Here is a 17,321-nt window from a genome sequence, read left to right as displayed (position 1 = left end):
GGCGCGCGGCCGATGCGGCGGAAAAACCAACCAACAGCGCTAGGAGCAGCGTATTTTCCCCCCGCTGCCTGGTTACTGTCTGTGCACGCAAGCACTTACCTTCAGCTGATTCCTCCCAACCTCCCAGTGGCCACGGCTATTTCAGGACCTTTTCGCAAGGAGCGGAGTCTGCTGAGCACCATTCTGAAAGCCAAAAGCTGGCATTGCCTTGCCAAGAGAGACCCAAATCTCAGCGCAGAAAGTCGGTGCATCGCTCAGCACACTCTGACCTCTGCACAGCCCCGGGCGCCTGTTTTCCTGGACCTTGAAGTCTGATCCTCCACTCTGCACTTCCCCACAGAAGAAAAAGCTTAGGAGCTTTCCAGTCTGAACTCCAGCCTTTCAGGCTAAAAAGCTGACAGCATTTCCCAACAGAGCTCTGAAGCATAAAGCTTGAAGACAGGTCAAGTAGCCTTGACTATGCAAACATTGCTTTAATTCATTCTTTTTGTTACACGAATTGTGTTCAGCTGAATTACTCTCAACATTTTTATTTCCTGATGATCCAGTCACACCAGATCAGTAGAGGCTGAAACATAAACCTCTGGTTTAGTTCCCAGAAAGGTGCACTCTGAGTGTATTTTATAGACATAGTATTAAATTTAAAAAAAAAGGAAACGAAACACCACAAATGTGATTATGAAGTTGAACTAACCTTCTTCTGCATCTGGCCTTTGACCTGCCATATAGTATCTGGTTTTCATCCCCACAGCTGCACAACTTTCATGCTTCCCTTTGACCAATGAGATTTATAGAATCAGGTCTAACAGCTTCATTGTTGCATATGTGAACTCTCTAGTAAAATACACTTCTGAACTGAAGCTAAGTGCTCCAGTAGGCATGAGATAACACCTCTATGAAAAACATTCTGGTTTGGCAGAGGATGTTTACATAGCTTCGCTGGGAGCTGCAGACCATCCTCTCTAAAACCAGACAACTGTCCATAAACTGGACACTTGAGCCCACTGTAAATTGATTTTTGAATTTTTTTATCCATTTTAATTGCAATGTCATCCGTGGAGCTATTGAACCTCTGATTTCTCACTGTCAATGCAACTGTGGTACCATATCTGTCTGCATTTCCAGTGTCTGACAGGTCTTAGAGCAGACACCCTATATATAGCCCTGAAAGATCATATTCCTGCACAGTCAGCAGAGGCATTCAAGTGTGGCTTCCCTACATATGTCAAATGATTTATCCTGTATAAAGAAACCATGGTCCAGCAAGTAGGATTACTTGGTTCCCCCCCTCAGGAATTTCAATGCTTATTACCTTTTTCTCTTCAGAGGAAACAGACCAAGAAGGGATGTCTCACCCTTTCTCTGTGCCTGTCTGCAGACACACAGCAGCACTGTTGCGATTTCAGACTGCTCCAAGGTTTGATGTGGTGTGATGTGATGCTGTGATGGGGGCACACTGTGCTCACAGGGGTCTTGCAGATTGAGACCAGGTTGGCCAAACCTCATGCTTCTACTACCTCAGGATGTGGAAAATCCCTCAAACCAGTACCTAGGTGGGTGCACTCAGGCCATGTTGGGGTGATGGGGCTCACCTGATTCTGCAAGCTCTTGTGCAGGTTGGTTCCCCACCACTCACAATGGGTCCTGGCCATGGGGTGCTGCGGGAAGGTGTTCCAAGGGGTTCAGCCTCAGCAAACCCTGGCACAAGAAGGTAACCGAGTCCTGTCTGAGAGCCTGGAAACATTTCCAGATCTCATTTGAAACCACACTATGATTTAATGCCAGTACCTTCTCCTGGAGGTTGTGATGGCTTTCCTGGTAAGACTGGATTTTCTGTTGGACAATGTCCAGCAGCTTGTAAATTAAATTGTGCGAGAGGAGTGTGGAAACAAGCCCTACAACCACACTGCTGCTGCCCCAGCTTAATTTAGCACAGGAACAGGAAACAGTTGTAACAAGAACAATAATTCTCAATTGCTTTGAAAAAAAAGCCCCAGCTTATTTAGTTCCAAAATGTTACAAGTTACAGTAGATTACATTGGATTTGTAAATGGCACTTTTTTTTTTAATTTGAAGTACATAAATGCTTGATGCAAAGGAGGAAAAGTGCTCCATGTTCTGCAGTTCCCCTCTCCAGCAGTCATTAGAGGAGTCTCAGCATGCTACTTCCCCATCTTTTAGGAAAAGATTAACAATTACATGATTGGAAATAGCTGTTTTATCTGGACATAATGTTGCCACATTAATAATGCAAACCAAAGTAATCCAATAACAGAAACTTTCTTATGCCATTAGTTCAAATGAGGATTTACATACCAAACCAGGAAGTCATTTGCCCACAGATTTACAGCCCTGGCATGAAGTTGCCTATGTCTTCTTACAGCACCTAAAGATGTACAGGAATCAACCCAAGCCTCGACAGTTGCCATTTTCTAACTAGAGGAGAAACCGTACATCATTGGAGTTGGGCCAAATTCTGAATTTTCAAACTCACTGGTGAAAAGTGGAGCTAGGGAGTTGGGGGAGGGATCAGGATCTATTCTGTCACATTCTAGTTGATATTTAGATGATTTTTCTAATGCACTTGTACATTTTAAAGTGTCATTTTAGAAAACTAAAATTCAAAGTTGAAAGATAATTTCAAAGCTGCAAAACCTTATTCTGTTTATACAATAACGAATGCAAAACATTCTGACCTTACTTTGCTAATATTTCAGTTTCAACGGGTTTTCAAATATCTTCTCATTAACCTGAATCTGCACTTTCTGGAAAACAAAACCTAATCCCTCAGCCTCTTCTCTTCTAATTCATCTGCCTTATCTCTAATTGGCTCTCATCTCCCCTTTCCCTTCCTACTGCTTGTCCACACAGCACCTCAGTTTGAAACTTGCATTTGGCTTCCATGTATTGCATTCAAAGTTCTGCAACATGCTCCCTTTCTCTACTTGTCAAGTTAGGAAAATAAAATATTGTCTGTGTATACACACAAAACCACACAATGTTATTCAGGACAAAATTAGGGTCTTGGTTTCAAAGACACTCTGCAGGCAAAGCAAGTTCATTTTGGAGAACAGTTTGATCTTCTGAAAACTGAAAACGGCTGAAACAGATATGACATGCACCACGACTGGCAAGCCTAGGAACCCTTGCAGCAAGGTTTTGGCTCAGGTTCATCCTCATTTGCAGTGACTAAAAGAATAAAAGCATGGCTTGTTTTTGGTAGGATCAAAGGTATCAGAAACAGAGTAAGTAGATTTTATCGCCTCCTGTGAATTCTGATGGTTTTCTCAGTAAGTCTTGATTTCTTGTTGGACAACCTCCAGCAATAACTGAAGTTTGTATGTAAGATAATCTGAAAGGGTGGAAAAAAAGGAAGGAAGCTTAGTCCAGGGGAAATCCTAAAGATATGGCTAAAAATCAGAGCATCAGCACTGATGGCTGGAGCACTTTGTGGTCACAGATCACTGCATCTGTTTCTTTTCTTGCTGTATGCTTTCTTTTATTCAGTAGTTACTGTTCAACATCAAATCAAAAACAAGATTCATAACAGAAATCATAAATTAAACTCAAACCCAGGCTCTTGTTTCTGAATAAATCATTGTGCCACCAGGACTGCACTCAAAGGAAATCTGTGCTAGACACTGCATGGAGTGGAGATGTATTTTCATTTGCATGGCCACATCTGTGCCCAAACTGTTCTGGGCTCTTCACCAAGCAGACAGACCTCAGGCACCACTGTCTTCTCCCACCAGTCCTCTCCCCAGCCTTTCAGCAAATAGGTTTGTGCATGGGGTTACAGTGTCTGTTTGTCACTCTCGCCATCCTAACTTTTGGTCTTGTTGGGCAGTGTCATCCAAATTTGACCCAGAGCTGGTGATCCCAATGGTATGATAAAGTTTAGTAGGAACCAGGGCTGAGCTGCTAAAGTGACCCTCTCAGTTCCTCCTGTTGGTAGACCTCAGTCCTGTCTTTGTTAAAACAAATCTGGCTGTGGAGGCTGTGCCTTGGGAAAGCATCCAAGGGGTGCCAGGGGTCATGATTTGGGTTCATGGGGTCTGTTGGTCATGGAGCAATTTGCACTACAAACCAGCATCTCCACCCCTGGGTGTGTTTAGGTCCACAATACTGAAAGTCAAATACATACTTACAAAACAGATTACAGCAACGGTTGGTCATCTGCCTGTGAATTATGAGGTAGTAGACCGGAAAACCACTTAAAACCACAGTGCATCCAATGCTAATGTTCATGGGGTCTGAGTAGAAAGACATTGCCACTGTGAAGAGGCAGATGATAGTAAAAGAGACAGGAACAAACAGGGGAACCTGGGGAAAAGAGCACAGAAGACCATCAGGCCAAACTGATGGCTGTTGCAAACCAGCCTCTCTACGTGCCAGCACACACTATATTCACTTCTCCATCTAAGGAAGATGAGAAGAATCATTTATCTGTCCTGCACACTGCTTCTGTACAATCAGATGGCCAAGAGTCATATCAGCTTCCAAGTCCAGTGTGCCCTGTGAGGTGCATGCCTCCTACACTTATGGGTATCAAAATATAAACCTCACTTGCACTGGAAGTCAGGCAGGGGGAAAAGTCATCTAAAGCCCACTGCTCTCTACATGTCCTGCTCCTATTCATGCACATGCACACATACCTGCTTGCCACCTGAGGCAACTGCTGGTGGAAAATCTGAAGCCAAAAAGAGAATTGACACTTTGAATCAAACTGGTATTTGGTTATAAAACTCATGACTCGTTTTGACCTGCCCTCAGCTTTCCTGAGACTTATAGAAACTAAAACAGGATAAACCAGACTCCCAGTCTCTTCTGTACCTGCACCAAGGGCATGCACTTCAGCAACACCCTGGTGAAAGATCAAAGCAGCACTCAGCACTTCAGCCATACCCTGTTTTGTCAGCCAATTCATCTGAGTTATTTGGAGAGTAAGCTGGAAAACGGCAATTAATAATAAAACTGTGAAACACTTCCTCAGTCTCTGGATCCAACCTCAGCCAAGTAACTCTGTGCCATGGCTCGATTGAGGGAGCTGCTGGTCTCACCTAGGGTGACAATCTCTTTTCCAGTAATAAAGATCCGATTTTGGATGCTCACCACACCAAGTTGAAAGAGAGTAGTTACTCTGGATATGGTAGCCATCCAGTCACCAAACTTACATGCTCTTGCTGGCTTTCCAACCAGAGCATCCCCTGCCAGCCTCTCCCACGTGCACATCGGCTTGAGAGGCGTGCGAGGTCTGCTCTCCTCTGCTACCGGTGCTCTCTCACCGTTTGTCCCTCGGAATGAACTGAGCGGATAGGGAAGGAGCAGCGCAGCTACCGGGACGCAGCCGACGCTGCGTGTGGCCACTAGGGGGCAGCACGCGCCCGCCCCCGAGCACTGGGATCCCCGAACCGACCCAAGGGCGAGTGCTTCCCTCCCTCGCTCAATCAGCGTCCAGGGGCCGTTACTGAAAGTCTAAACCAAAATCGGGCAAAATCTCAGCAACTGAAACCATCAGCAGTGCCACCCACTAATTACCCTCCCCTGAGGAGCTTGGTTTAAAAGAAGCAGCAAAAAACTTATTTGAAGTCTAGTTCTGGAGGAGCACACGAGTGCAGCCAGCCAACAAATTGGGAAGCTTCAAGGTTTCTGCTAAACGCGCAGCCTACAAGCAAAGACCGAGAAGAAAAAATGCCCCAAACTTTGCATTGGGATGTGGCAGCTGAAAGAGGAGCCCTGGGGGCTGCGGGAAGTATTAGTGTCCCCTGAGCTCCTCGCTGACCAGCTGCCCAGGGCCAGTGGCCTCAGAAGTCTCCACTGCTCCCCAGAAGCTGGCTGGAGGCACCTTGCAGCCACCACCAGACAGGAACAGACATGACTTGCCCCTGGTAAAGCCACGTTGATTATTACTAATGTGGCAGGGGACACCATGTTGAACAGGCTTTATTGGATTTACCAGCATCAGCCAATTCCAGGAGCTCCCCACATGCCTTACTGAACATCAGGGATTGAGACCCCTTAGAGCCTAAAGGCAGCCATGAGCATGCAATGCTGTAATTAGTAGCAAATGAAAGAGAAATGACAAGGCTGCACATTCCTGGCTGCTAGATACATGCTGGGCATTACCTTGAACGGGCTGCGCAGCTCCGGGTGACGGTGGCGATGGACGATGAGACCAAGGGTGGCTAATCCTATGAAGAGCCATCGGGAAAAGCTGAAGAAGTTCATTAGATGGTAGATATCTCCGATACACACCATGGCAGTAACCAAAGGGAACTGAGCATTGTGAAGATGAAATACAGTCATTAAAGCCTTACTATGGTCCTCAGAGCAGAAAGGATCACCTCCACCACTCCCTCCCTGCAATCCCAGTCAGCTATGTCACAGCCCCAGCATTTCAGGGGTCACAGAGCTTTACAATACATTGTCACTGACTGAAGGCAAAAGTCCTAAACACAGTCTTCTGTTGTGCTGCAGAAAGGAATGATGCTTTCAAGATGAGCAGCATCTTTGGTGCTTTACATTCAAGGCAGAGTAATTCAAATGTGCATGACCTAAAAGCCTGCACTGCTGCTACCTGGACTACCTTCAAAGACACCTGCCAAGTTTTTAACAGGTCAGCCAAGCTGACTGCAGCACAGTTAGGATGGAGGTGGACCATTGCCATAAAGAAAAAACCCAAACAAATCAAAATGGAGATTATCTTTCTAAATGCTCATTCCCTGCATTTTTACCATGTCTGGGAATTTTTATTTTCCAAATAGCCAAAGCCTGGCAGAGATGTTTCCACAGGACACTATCAAGCAGCATCTTTGGAAAATGGTAGGAACAGTATTTTTAAAATAGGTGTGCAAGTTTTAAGGCAGGGTCCTCAAGGCAGTGCCTTTGGATACCACTGCCAGCTCAGGAGGACTTAATACTTTGCTGACATGTTCTGCATCCCACCACTTTAATTTTCAGAGGCTGACTTCATGTCTGAACACCCTTTAGAACACCTCAGCTTGTCCAGTCTTTGCAAGAAAGTAACGGCTGCAAGAACACAGCGTACGTCACAGCCAGATCTCCTTACCATTAGCATGACAGCAGGAAGGGGTGTATGCCTTCGAATGTGGATCATGGAGAAGAGAGGAGGCCACTGTCCTTCCCTGGAAGCCACAAACAGAGTCCTAGGAAAAGACAGGGAGCCCTATGCATTAACATGCTACATCCAGACTAGAAATGAGATCAATCACTGTACTGACCTGAGGCCGCAAGGTACCCACCCCCTTCCCCAGCACAGGTGTGCTAGTCAATGCCTTTATTGCTACACCTTCACAGAATCACAGAATGGCTTGGGTGGGAGGGGCCTTAAATATCATCTGGTCCCAACACACCTGCCACGGGCAAGAACACCTTCCACTAGACTGAGTTCCACTTTGGGGGCATTTGGAAGAGAAACCCAATGTTGAGCTCCCATAATTCTCCCAGATCAGTTAGTTCAGCGCAGTGCAGAGCTCAACATCAGGACCACTAGCAGTGTCCCCATGGGTGGCTCGTTAGCAGAGACCTTTGGGCAAGTCCAAGTGCCCATCAATGAGTTCAGGCTGGAAACAGGAGCAAGAAAGTCTCTTGCTATCAGAAAAGGGGTTAATCTTTCCAGTAGAAAGGAAGTAGAGGGGCCACAAGCTTCAGTCCTTTAGAAGAGAAGCTGTGAGTTTACAAAAGGAGATTGTCAATCTAGATGCATTAATTTTTATATATATCAAAAAAAACAAAGTGCACTTTCCTCAAATAATAAAGGATTTTTCAATCCTCTGGTCAGCTGCTGGATAATATAGCTTGTCACACTGCCAAGAGGCCAGGTACACGCAGGGCCATCTGCAAAACAAGAGCTGATAGCTCCTTGCCTCCATCCCTTCTGTAACTCATAAAAGGGCAATTAGGGAGAAGGCAATCACATCCCATTTTATAAATTTAATATCCACAAACAAACCATGCCAGAGCATCAGCTGGGCTGGATCAGGGCCCAAAGCAGCTGGGGCACGAGTGCAAAACTGGTTTTATTGCTATCTCCGTGGCTTTGCAGGGGTGTGGCTGGCAGGCAGCCACGGAGCTGGGTCGGTGTTAACATGGACTTTCGGCAGCGATTATGTTAATGATGCCAGGATCGGGGAGAGAAGGGCAATGGGGGACACGAAGAATCTCTGTGCTGTCTGGAGATGTCTCATCCTCAAAGAAAACTACCATCTAAAGATGCTAACGGGGAGAGTTTCTCTACACCTGTATTTAATACAGGACTTCAGGGTAGTGGATCAAATAACTCATTAGCTTTCATACTGTGAAACGTTCCTTTCATATCAACTGATTTTTTTCCTTTTGCAATCAAAGCTGTGAAGAAGAACCCACTCCAGTGAGTTCGCCCAGCTCCCCAGGACCATCACAACATACTTGTCCATGATCTCTGTCCCCTCTCCAATTTCAAGGCTCCCATAAGGACACGGAGTGTGGTAGACAGTGAAGGTGGAAAGTTAATTTTTCCATGGAACAAAGCTTTTCTTATTGCTACAAGACTTGCTGAACCTCAACTATTGCTTTAGCAATAGCCTGTTCCAATAACATTGCACTGACCTCAAAGCAAAGTCCTCAAGGGAGAGTTTGCCTTTGGCCAGAGATCCTCACAACAGAGAGACCCTGTGCTCTGCAGCAGTGCAGCTGGGTGAACCCAAGCAAAAGAAGACTTGGTCTCACTGAGCAGCTGCCAACATCAACAAAGCCTCTAGTTCACCAGAAACATTGACATTTCACTTTAAACTGGGTATTTAAACTGAAGGGTGGGGGAAGAAGATAAAAATCTTTGTGACCAGACCTAGATAGCAAAGTCTGGGCCTGAACAGAAATAGAAAAGGTAGACTCTTAGCCAACAGGGACCATCCTGTAGTTGACAGCCTGGGAGTCAAAAGCCTTATTTTTCCCACAAGAGTAACTAAAATGCCATTCTGTGGAAAGTTGCACAGGTTGCTGGTGCTTCACCCCGATTCCATAAGCCAAAAGAATAATAAATTCTTCAGGATGCGACCTTGAAAATGTGAAGATTCCTCCATTCATGGTTCCAAAGCAGGACAGGGAGACAAGGACAGGGACCACAGAGATCAGGCTTTTGAAGGCTCGCTGCACAAAGCTCTGGAGGAAGAGCAAGTGTGACTTTAGGAACACAGCATGGTGTCTAGGCAACATCAGGCTCAAAAGAAAGAAAACTTCTTCCATTGAAGGCATAATATATAACTACTTCTAAAGGCATAAATCTCACCTTTTCTACTGTCACCTGCAGGTTGGTTTTCATTATCTTTTACTCAAGACTAGAAGTTACTGTTGCCCGGTAATGCAGAAAAATTACAATGCAATAAAGCATTTAATAGGAAAACTACCTCCAAAAGACTTGGCATGACCATGGTCAGCATAAGCTGACCATACTGAAGAGATAACAGCAGGAGTGACAACTCACCACAGCAACAGCAGGAGAAGCCAGAACGTCTTCCCTTCCCAGGACTGTGTAATAGGAAACATTGGTGAGCATGTAGCCCACAATTACTGTGATCACAGACACGATGACAGCCAGGGGAATATTTCTGCAAGAAAAGGGAAGACAGACACACAAACAAGCAGCTCTTATCCCTTGCTATGCACAGTATTACTGCAGATTGTAGCTGGCATAGGTTAGGTGAACCCACAAACTTATTCATTCCATACTGCATTTGGGAAGGCTGCAGTACCCCAGGGGCTGGTAACCCAGGACAACTTCATCCCAGCCTTACCGTTCAGGTCTGACCAACTCTTCACGCACAAAGCTGGTCTGAAACCTGCGTGGTGGGAAGAAACAAGGGAGAGAGTTTGAGTTCTACTGAGGTTACCTGCCTGCTGCCCATGAAGAGCCCTCCCATCGTACCTACCAGCCTGAATATGCAAACATGCCTGCATAAAAAGCCAGGGGAAGCTTATCCCAAACCAGTGACTGTCTGTCAAAAGCATCCTGGAAATGTTCGGTGTGGCCTGCAGAAGACATAACCACAGAACAAGAAAATGGACTTCCTTCCCTGTGGGATAACATCCCTTGTACCTCTTTGCCCAGACCTGGGAAAAGTGTTTGTGACTTCCTTAGAGCCAGGTATTTAAATTAAAGCAATGAAATGAATTTGAAGTGCTGTGCTGATACATTTAGTTCCCTAAAGTGACAGAAAAATTCCATCCCTTGTCCAGCTACAGGAGACATTTCAGGAAGGGCAATGGCAACAGCCACTTCTGTTTCCAACAGTGCCTGCCATGGGGAAGATCATGGAGATGAGAGGACACATTGTCCTGTCCTTTCTTTAGGCCCTGCAGTGGCCAGAGCATGGGAACTAGGGTAGGGGAGGGATGGGAAGCAGGCACTGCCAGCCTGGCCCCGGTCTCCCGGGGCTAGCACAGTTGCTTGCCCACAGGAGAAGGACACAGAGTGAATAAAATCTCGAAAGTACACATGGCTCAGATAGAGATCCTATTTTACCACACACACACACACACACACATATACACTCCTTCCTCCCCCACCTCATTTTCCTACAAGTTTTCTTGAAAAACAAAAAAGCCCCAAACAAATAAAAAAATTCCAGCTCAGGATTTTGGCTATGAAACATATTTTCTCTAACTCCCAAAAATCTTAGGGAAGGGAGAACACCTAATGGGCTTTCATTCAAATACAGTCTTCGGTTTGTTTTTGTTTGTTGGAAATTCAGGAGTTGCATTTCCGACATTTTCAAATCAGGCCGGCCCAAGTTTTGGCTCCGCATCTATATACAGTTTTTCATATTAAAGCCTGTGAAAAGCAAGAGGTGCAGAGCTTGCCCAGTTGGGCCTCACCAGGAAAGGGAGGAAGTGGCATAGAGCACATAAATTCAGGCCACTTCTATGGAGGTGCTTCTCCAAGAAGTTCAATGACAAGATGTGGGCACCTGGGTTTGAAATGCTGGCCCAGTGAGTATCTAAGACAAACCTAAGCAAAAGAGAACATAATGGCAGAGGAAAGGACAAAAGGAAAAAAAACCCACAACAAAACAGAACAAGGCAGTGGAGTCAGGCAAACTGATTGAAAAGCACATACCTGACTTTTGAGCACAAAAACCAACCAAACAAGCAAAAAAAGTCAATGTGAAAATAGATTTGAAGAAAACTAACCCAAATATAGGACTGGACCTTTTGGGGTACTCTTTTCATGTTCTGAAATGATGGCTAAGAAGTGATGGTGCATAAAAAGGATTTATTGTCTGCAATGCGTTAATGATTGATTTACAGTCGCCCATGAGTCACATCAAATACAACCTGTCATATTAGGATCTCTTGATGAATTCTCCCTCCAGATGTCACTTGCACTTACCCTCCCCCACAGGAGGAGAGGGTGCCAGGGCTGCAGACTGCCGTTTAAAGGAATGCCTAACAACAATGCCCTGGGATTTCTGGCCGCAGGGCAGTGCCTCAACTCAGAAGGACTGCTAGCCAGAGGGGTTCTTTGCCTGTTCAAAGGAGCCAGCTCCAGACATCAGAAAGAAACATGAGCATGGTGCACACTGCCTGTGGTGTTTTCTCTGCAGAGGAAGGAAATAGCATGAAGAGGAGCTGGTTTCATCCCTTGAGTGGGAATGCCTTGGGCTTTTCTATAAACTGAGGCTTGGATTAAAGCCAATACTCTTGTACCATCCCCAGAAGATACTACTGGCAGGGTGTTTTTCCCCCAGCTCTGGATGTGAGCATGCAGGCATGCGTGAGCGTATTGTAAGTTTAGTAAATTATTCCCAGTCTCGATTTGAAGGTAAAAACCCCATTAGTTTAAGCCACAGAAAAGTTAGAGATTCCATTACCAGGGCCCAGCTGAGGGCTGGTAACTCATTGCACAGCTGTGACTGGCTCAGGTCACCATAGGATGTTGTCACACATCCCTATTGTCCATCAAATTTTGTGTGCTTTGCAAAGATTTCAAGCCACACTGAAAACAGGCAAGTCTGACACCAAAGGAAACTCATCTGCAGAGGAAGATAGCTGTATAGCCATGGGTAGGATCACATGGCCTCAGGCACCGACCCACTCAGTTTCAGAGAAAGCACCACCCAACCAGGGGCATCAGCCCAATGCAGTGGTACAGTGTAGTGCCAACTATGCTGGTCTCAGCTCCCAGTTAATTCATATCAGCACATGGACAGAGAAAGCTCCTGCCAGCTCAATGAGCACCACACTTGTCATTTGGGACCGACAAAAGCTGTGACAGGTAGACATGCTGAGCACCCTCCCTCAGCCACGCAGCAGCACACCTACCCTGGGCCAGCAGCATCATCCCAGGCACGATGATGAGTGCAAGAGCCAGGAGTTTGATGATGGAGAGAGCTGTCTGCAGCCGGGCACTCCAGGTGACACTCCAGGAATTGAGAGTGAGGACCATGTCTGGAGAGAAGAGCACATTGCTACAGTTGTAGCCCATGCTCCACACATGCAGGAAAAAACAGAGCGGCACTCCCTGCTCTAGGGGTGCTGGGGAGAAAGCTGCAACTTTACACTTTAGAGAGGATGCTTGGGGTGAGAGAGGTCAGAAAAGTTTACAGGTGTGGTCCAGCATACAGCATTTGAAGGGGGAGCTGAGATATCCTCCTAGAAGGGACCAGGGGCCTGGCTCCTGCCAGGTGATTCACACCTGCCTGGGAGAAAGGCCTGAAGGTACAAAGACAACTCAGCAGCCCATTTCATAGCATTCCCTGTGCCAGCACACACCAATCAGTAGCAACTAGGACAGCTTGACAGGCTAGATGCACCAGGAAAGGAGTCCAAAATCTTGAGCCTTACCCCCTCAACCCAGGTCACATTTGTACAGTTATATGTGATGAGTTTCTGCTCCCAAACCTGGCAAAATCCCCCTCACCTAGGGTTCTAGCTGGTCAGCAGGGAGGCCCATGCCCATTCTTGGAGAATATAGCCACCCAAACCCATCACCTTGAATCAGAAAGTTTTGGATAGCCAAGGAGGTAAGACAAGATCCCAATCCCACAGTTCTCCCAGAAGAAAACACCCCATAAGTGCCCCTGCTCAGAGAGGCCCCAGGATCAACAATCCCCTAAATGTTAGTACTTACAGTAGCCCAGAAGAGACACGAGCTTCACTGCAGGGACAGGGGCTGCACAGGGGGCAAAAAATGGCTCCAGCATGTAGCGTCCAAATGCCAAAGAAACCACAGCACTGTTGGCAGGCCTGGAGAGAGAGTGGCGGGGGGAAACTGAGGGCAAACTGGTCTGTGATGGCCGAAAAGTGACATTATGTAAAACTGCACAAAATGTAGGAAGGAGAGAAGTTTCCCCACCCAGCTTAACCCTGCTCACCCATAAATGAATTCCCATAAAGCCCTTTTCTTAGGTTTTCCCTCAGTTAAATGGGTTAAAACCCACATGCTGAAAAAAAATAAATAAATAAAAAAATAAAAATTCATTCCCACCTTGAAAGCAAAAGTTGAGATTAGTCATACTGAGCAATGCAGTATGGTTCATATGTCCTGTCATCTCCTCTTACACGCAGGACACAGGTTATTGACAGTGAGGACTTTCTTTTTAACGTTAAATTTTCTAAAATATTAAACCCAGGGTTAAGCCAGAAAGTGATCTCCACTTTCTGAATCTGGAGAACCTGAAAAAGTTTCACTATGAAAACAGAAGATCTGAAATAAATCTGGCACCTATTGTCAGTCTCTAAAAAACACCACAGCTCTCGGGGGATACCACCTGTCAGGGGAGGAGAAAGATGATTTTCAAGTACAGAACACATGAAATATGTATAACTGGTGATTCACTCTGCCTACTTCCTTTTATCACTGAAAAAATCTTCAAATCATTCAGCTTGTTTCTACTCTTTCCTTTACAAACTGCCTGGACTGTTATCTGGCATCATAACTTTTAGGTTTTTTAAGCATCACTGCAGTCAGGGAAAAGGCAAACAAACAAAATCTCTTACCTGATAGCAAAAAATTCTGCCCACAGGAATAAGAAGCTTGGCAGAGGCCCTAGTGTCTCCAAAATGTAGATATAATGTCCTCCAGACTTGGTAATTCTTGTTCCAAGCTCTGCATAACACAGGGCACCTGGAAAAGTTCAGGTAGAAATGTACTGAGTAAATATCTCATGGATTTTCCCTTTCCTGTGTGACATTTCAGGGACTGAATGAATCCATTTAAAGTAAGTAGTGAATTAGAGGAAGAAAAGGGGGTTAGCAGAACCACTCTTCCTTGAGTGCTGCAGTATATGAAGTAAGTTTTGAAGTAATTGACGTATCTGTCAGATGGAAAGAAATTCTGTTTTGTAGTTATGATACAACTTTTCCATGCAAGTTATGGGGAAACGTGTGATAGAAATGTTGCATAAAGCTACAAGAGGTTTCCTGGATTCTCACTTTTCCTTACAGTTAGACTGGTGAAATGGTGCTTTCAAGGCCGTGGCTGAACTCATCATTCCGATCCTGTTTGATCACAGGCCACATTCTTGTGCCCTTATCTTGCATCTTCACATAAATTCCTTCCCTCACTTGAAGACAGTTGTCAAAGGACCTGGAAGAGCATCTTCTCTGAGAGGGAAGACCCACCACTGAGAGAAAACAGCCCTGATAGGCAGAGCAAGGTGAGTGTCTACATGAGAGGCTCAGCAGATCTCCTGTCATGTGTTCAAGCACAGGTGCACCGACAGACCTGGGGACTGCCTGCTCTTGCCTTGGCAAGTGCCTCTGTGCCAGAGCACAACAAGAGAGCCTGGGAGAGGCGTGCCAGACAAGACAGCTTAAAACTTTCAGGCAAATGGATAAATTCCTTTATGCTTCTGCCAGAAAAAAAACAAAAAAAGTCCCATCTGTGTTTTCTCTATGGAGCAATTCATCCTGCCATTTGGATGTGTCTAAGTATGAATCTTGAGCCCTGCCTACATTGGATTCACTTGCTAGGTTAAACACCCTCTGCTCACCAAAAGAAATCCTAAACACTTCTGTGAGCACCACTCTCCTTGCAGTGGGACTGAGCACTGCTGGGATGTGACCCTGTGGAGTAACATCATCTCTAGCTGTGCTGTCCACTTCTTTACCCAGCTCAGCTGGCCATGGAAGGAGAGCACAGAAGAACCTGGTGGTGATGTGACCATGCCTCCAAGTTCTGTGGCAATCATGCCATATTCAGATCATGCTGATGGTGATAACCTCAATTTTTCTTGCCTCTATTGGCAAATTTGTGCAGAATCCCTGTTCAAAGTGCTGAATGTAGGCAGACTGTGCCTCTCATTTATTCCAGTGGGTCCCTTTACATGCTTCAAACACACATTTAAGTGCTTTGCTGAACTCATGCAATGGGACTTGTATAAATGCCACTTGAAAGAAAATAAAAAGCATAAAAGAAAGCAGGTCCTTTCAATATACTGCAGAAAAAAAGGTGTCAGAGAAATGATCAGAGGAGGTCATCAAGCTGATGAAAGAGAACAAACCAACAAATTCGAGTACAAAATACAGTAACTTGGTAAAGAGGCTCCCAAGGATCTTCCAGCAGACACTATCAAAGGATGCAGTGGGGAGAGAAACCTTTACAAGTGCAGAGTTTGGGCTGTGTGAGTAGCACACCTTATCATTTACTGCTCTGCTTGATTAGAAGAAACACCATGCTCACAATATATTTTCAGATTTTCTTTAAGCAGAAGTGTATTATCTGCCAAACAACCACACATAGGCTGCAATGAAATACTGGTCCACTTACGCTAAGAGCAACAGCCACACTCATTGCCACATTAACAGCTGAATGTCTCAATTTCTAAACTTGCATGTACATGTCACAGTGTCAAAGTAATTTTTTTTTCCACATGGAATATTTCTCCTTTTTTTTTTTTTCCCTAAGTTATGACAGAAGAAGAATGTTAAAGCCACCTACTGTAATAAACATCAGATTTGTCTCCTGGGCCAAGAGGCCTTGCAGATGTCCTAATAGCACCTTTAGAGAGTTTCTGAGATGGTGATTTTATATAGCCAATAAAGGAAACTAAAAAGCCATGTGTCAATACATTGTCACTTTTAAGAGCAACATCATTTCAGAAGAGCTGCAATGAAACTTATCAAAGAGAAGTTTGTGAGAACTGACTAGTATTAAATGCCAGAATTTGAGCCAAGGGTGACACACAAAGTGGGGCTGAACTGATCTGCTCCACCTCCTGCTCTAAGGCAGCATGAGGCATACCCACACCAGTTCTGACAGGCTCCCAGACAGCCACCCCCAGCTGGTTGGTACTCTGCAGCTCCTCAGGCAAATCTGCTCTAGTGCTTTGCTATTCTCTCCAACAGAAAGGGGAACCCATGTGATATACTGAGATGGTCATTTCTAACCCTTTTCACATTGTGAAAAGCACTGCACAGCCCTTGGGTTCTCTTTTAGATGCCTACATCTCCCTTCCGCTTTAAGCACAGAGTACCCTCATTTTCCTCCAGTTTTCCTGGCAGAGACTATGCTGCCACCATCTGCAGCCACTGTCACTCCTCTGCCCTGGACTTGCTTGTGAATTGACATTCACAGACCATAAGTGCTAGGATTTTGTCAATCACCCCAATCATTTGAACTAAAGACCCCTGCCTGGTTAAACCTTTGTTTCTGTTGCAGCAGAAACCAGGAATTTGGGGTTTATTCACGCCCCAACTTCTTATACATAAAAATGTGCAGGTCCCTGCCACCTCCCAGGTGCTTAAGCAAAGGCTGACAAAGCTCACCACTTACCAAACATTGAGAGGAGCCCACAGGCAAACCAGACGACCAGGGAGAAACCCACACTGCCAGAGTTCTGCAGTACTCCTTTTGGGGAGATAAAGATGCCACTGCCAACCATGCTGCCAATGAGGAGGGAGAAAGCCCGCAGCAAAGTTATCTTTTTCCTCAGAAAGATGGGCTCTTCTTTCTTGTCTTTCCCCATGGCTCTCTTCTAATCACAGGGGAAGGTCATGCATTCAGGAGCTATGGTTTCCCAAGTATCCTCAAGGGTGACCTGTAAGACAAGGAGTTAGGGATTCCAGGATCTTCTTTTCGGGACAAGATTTTTTTTCAGAAACCTGTCAAAATCTGTTGAATCTGTTCCCTTCAGCTGCAGAAATGCACCAGCCAAGCCACAGGTGCACAGAACACACTCAGTATCACCTCTCACATCAGTACATCTCCCAAGAGGCACTGGAAATGTTTTCTGCTCCTCCTGCCAAGCAGCACAGAGTGTTACAAGTTGCATGCCACACTTGAGGATATGATTTCCAAATTTGACTCTGATGTCCAGAATGGA

At 45.5% G+C, this 17,321-nt stretch overlaps 1 protein-coding gene across 1 annotated transcript; it reads right to left on the bottom strand.

Annotated features, from left to right (window-relative positions):
• Positions 1–3,214: 3,214 nt before the first annotated feature.
• On the bottom strand, positions 3,215–16,964 carry LOC103800621 (cystine/glutamate transporter-like). Its single transcript, XM_009073002.1, has 12 exons — positions 16,772–16,964; positions 13,996–14,122; positions 13,127–13,242; positions 12,319–12,444; positions 9,927–10,026; positions 9,792–9,836; positions 9,482–9,605; positions 9,056–9,159; positions 7,070–7,166; positions 6,127–6,276; positions 4,149–4,323; positions 3,215–3,352 (listed from the first exon to the last, which is right to left on the bottom strand). The coding sequence occupies exons 1-12, from the start codon at positions 16,962–16,964 to the stop codon at positions 3,288–3,290; spliced, it is 1,422 nt and encodes a 473-aa protein (XP_009071250.1). The 3' UTR covers positions 3,215–3,287.
• Positions 16,965–17,321: the final 357 nt, after the last annotated feature.

The sequence above is a fragment of the Acanthisitta chloris genome, unplaced genomic scaffold (genome assembly GCF_000695815.1).
Source record: "Acanthisitta chloris isolate BGI_N310 unplaced genomic scaffold, ASM69581v1 scaffold6744, whole genome shotgun sequence".
Taxonomy (NCBI): domain Eukaryota; kingdom Metazoa; phylum Chordata; class Aves; order Passeriformes; family Acanthisittidae; genus Acanthisitta; species Acanthisitta chloris.
This window is presented reverse-complemented; position numbering and strand designations above follow the sequence as displayed.

Excerpts from the sequence above, each read along its gene's own strand:
- LOC103800621 (XM_009073002.1), bottom strand. The coding sequence starts at position 16,964 with ATGGGGAAAGACAAGAAAGAAGAGCCCATCTTTCTGAGGAAAAAGATA. Across the intron at positions 9,837-9,926 it reads ATGTTTGCATATTCAGGCTG|GTTTCAGACCAGCTTTGTGC; the intron begins GTAGGTACGATG and ends CCCACCACGCAG. Across the intron at positions 9,606-9,791 it reads GAGTTGGTCAGACCTGAACG|AAATATTCCCCTGGCTGTCA; the intron begins GTAAGGCTGGGA and ends CTTTTCTTGCAG.